The following is a 1,095-nucleotide window of genomic DNA, read 5'->3' on the forward strand; positions in this document are numbered from 1 at the left end:
CCCCAGCTATAGTGGGACCCCCAGCCGCAGTACGAGAAGCCACTCGCAGAGGTCTCTCTCGCGAAAGGGCTCTCGGGGCCATGAGAGCCCCGAAGAGAGGAGGTCTGGGAGAAGAGACTTCATCAGGTCCAAAATCTACCGCTCGCAGTCTCCTCACTATTTCCGGACAGGCCGAAGTGAAGGATCATTGCTGAAGAAAGAGGACGGCAAAGGAGAGGATCTGAAGGGATCTGGCTCGCTCTCCCAAAACAGCAGTGGCTCTGGCACGGGGAGGGCCTCAGAAGGTGACTGCAGTCCAGAAGAGAGAAACTCCGTCACTGCAAAACTTCTCCTGGAAAAGATTCAATCCAGGAAGGTTGAGAAGAAGCCCTGCGTCGCTGACGAGATGCTGGCAGGGGCAAACAAGGTGGGCATAAAGCTCAAAGATCCTCCCCAGGGCTACTTTGGCCCCAAACTTCCTCCTTCCTTAGGCAACAAACCGGTTCTGCCCTTAATTGGGAAATTGCCAACCGTTCGAAAACCAAACGCCAAAAGATATGAGGAGTCTGGCTTGGAGAGGGGCGAGGACCAAGAGCTGTCGGATTCTGAGGATGTTTCCCAAGGCATTGAGGAGGCTCAGTTGGCCGGCCAGTCTGTTCTGGAAGAAGTGGTGATGGTAATTCAGGACAAACCTCTGGCATGTGTCCACCCTGCCGTGGAAATGCCATCCATTCCCCTCGAAGCACCGGCCCTCCCCGAGTGCTTTGGTTCTGGAGATCTGGTCATGCCGCACAACTTCCTCTCGGATCCGAGCGATGGCGATGGGCTAGAACCTATGGACGGGGGCAACCAGCCTGTCCCAGTGGAAACCAGTATGATGCCCTTAGTTCCAGATGTCGAGCACTTTCCTGGCTACGTGCCTCAGAGCGGGGAGCCGAGCATCGAAGGGGATCGGGAAGGAGGAGAAGACTCCTCTCTAGCACCGCTCGAGAGCCAGCCGATCACCTTTACACCCGAAGAAATGGAGAAATACAGTAAGCTGCAGCAAGCTGCTCAGCAGCACATTCAGCAGCAACTTCTGGCAAAGCAGGTCAAGGCCTTTCCTGCCTCGGCGGC

The 1,095-nt window shown here is 56.0% G+C and overlaps 1 protein-coding gene across 1 annotated transcript in view; it reads left to right on the top strand.

Annotated features, from left to right (window-relative positions):
- GPATCH8 (G patch domain containing 8) overlaps positions 1-1,090 on the top strand; it is a gene marked incomplete at its 3' end in the record, with an annotated part of 39,005 nt that extends 37,915 nt beyond the window's left edge. The window contains exon 8 of the mRNA XM_009584157.1: positions 22-1,090. Within this exon, the coding sequence (XP_009582452.1) occupies positions 22-1,090 (1,069 nt within the window). The remainder of the gene's footprint in view (positions 1-21) is intronic.
- Between the last annotated feature and the right edge of the window lie 5 nt (positions 1,091-1,095).

The sequence above is a fragment of the Fulmarus glacialis genome, unplaced genomic scaffold (genome assembly GCF_000690835.1).
Source record: "Fulmarus glacialis isolate BGI_N327 unplaced genomic scaffold, ASM69083v1 scaffold26410, whole genome shotgun sequence".
NCBI classification, from domain to species: Eukaryota; Metazoa; Chordata; class Aves; order Procellariiformes; family Procellariidae; genus Fulmarus; species Fulmarus glacialis.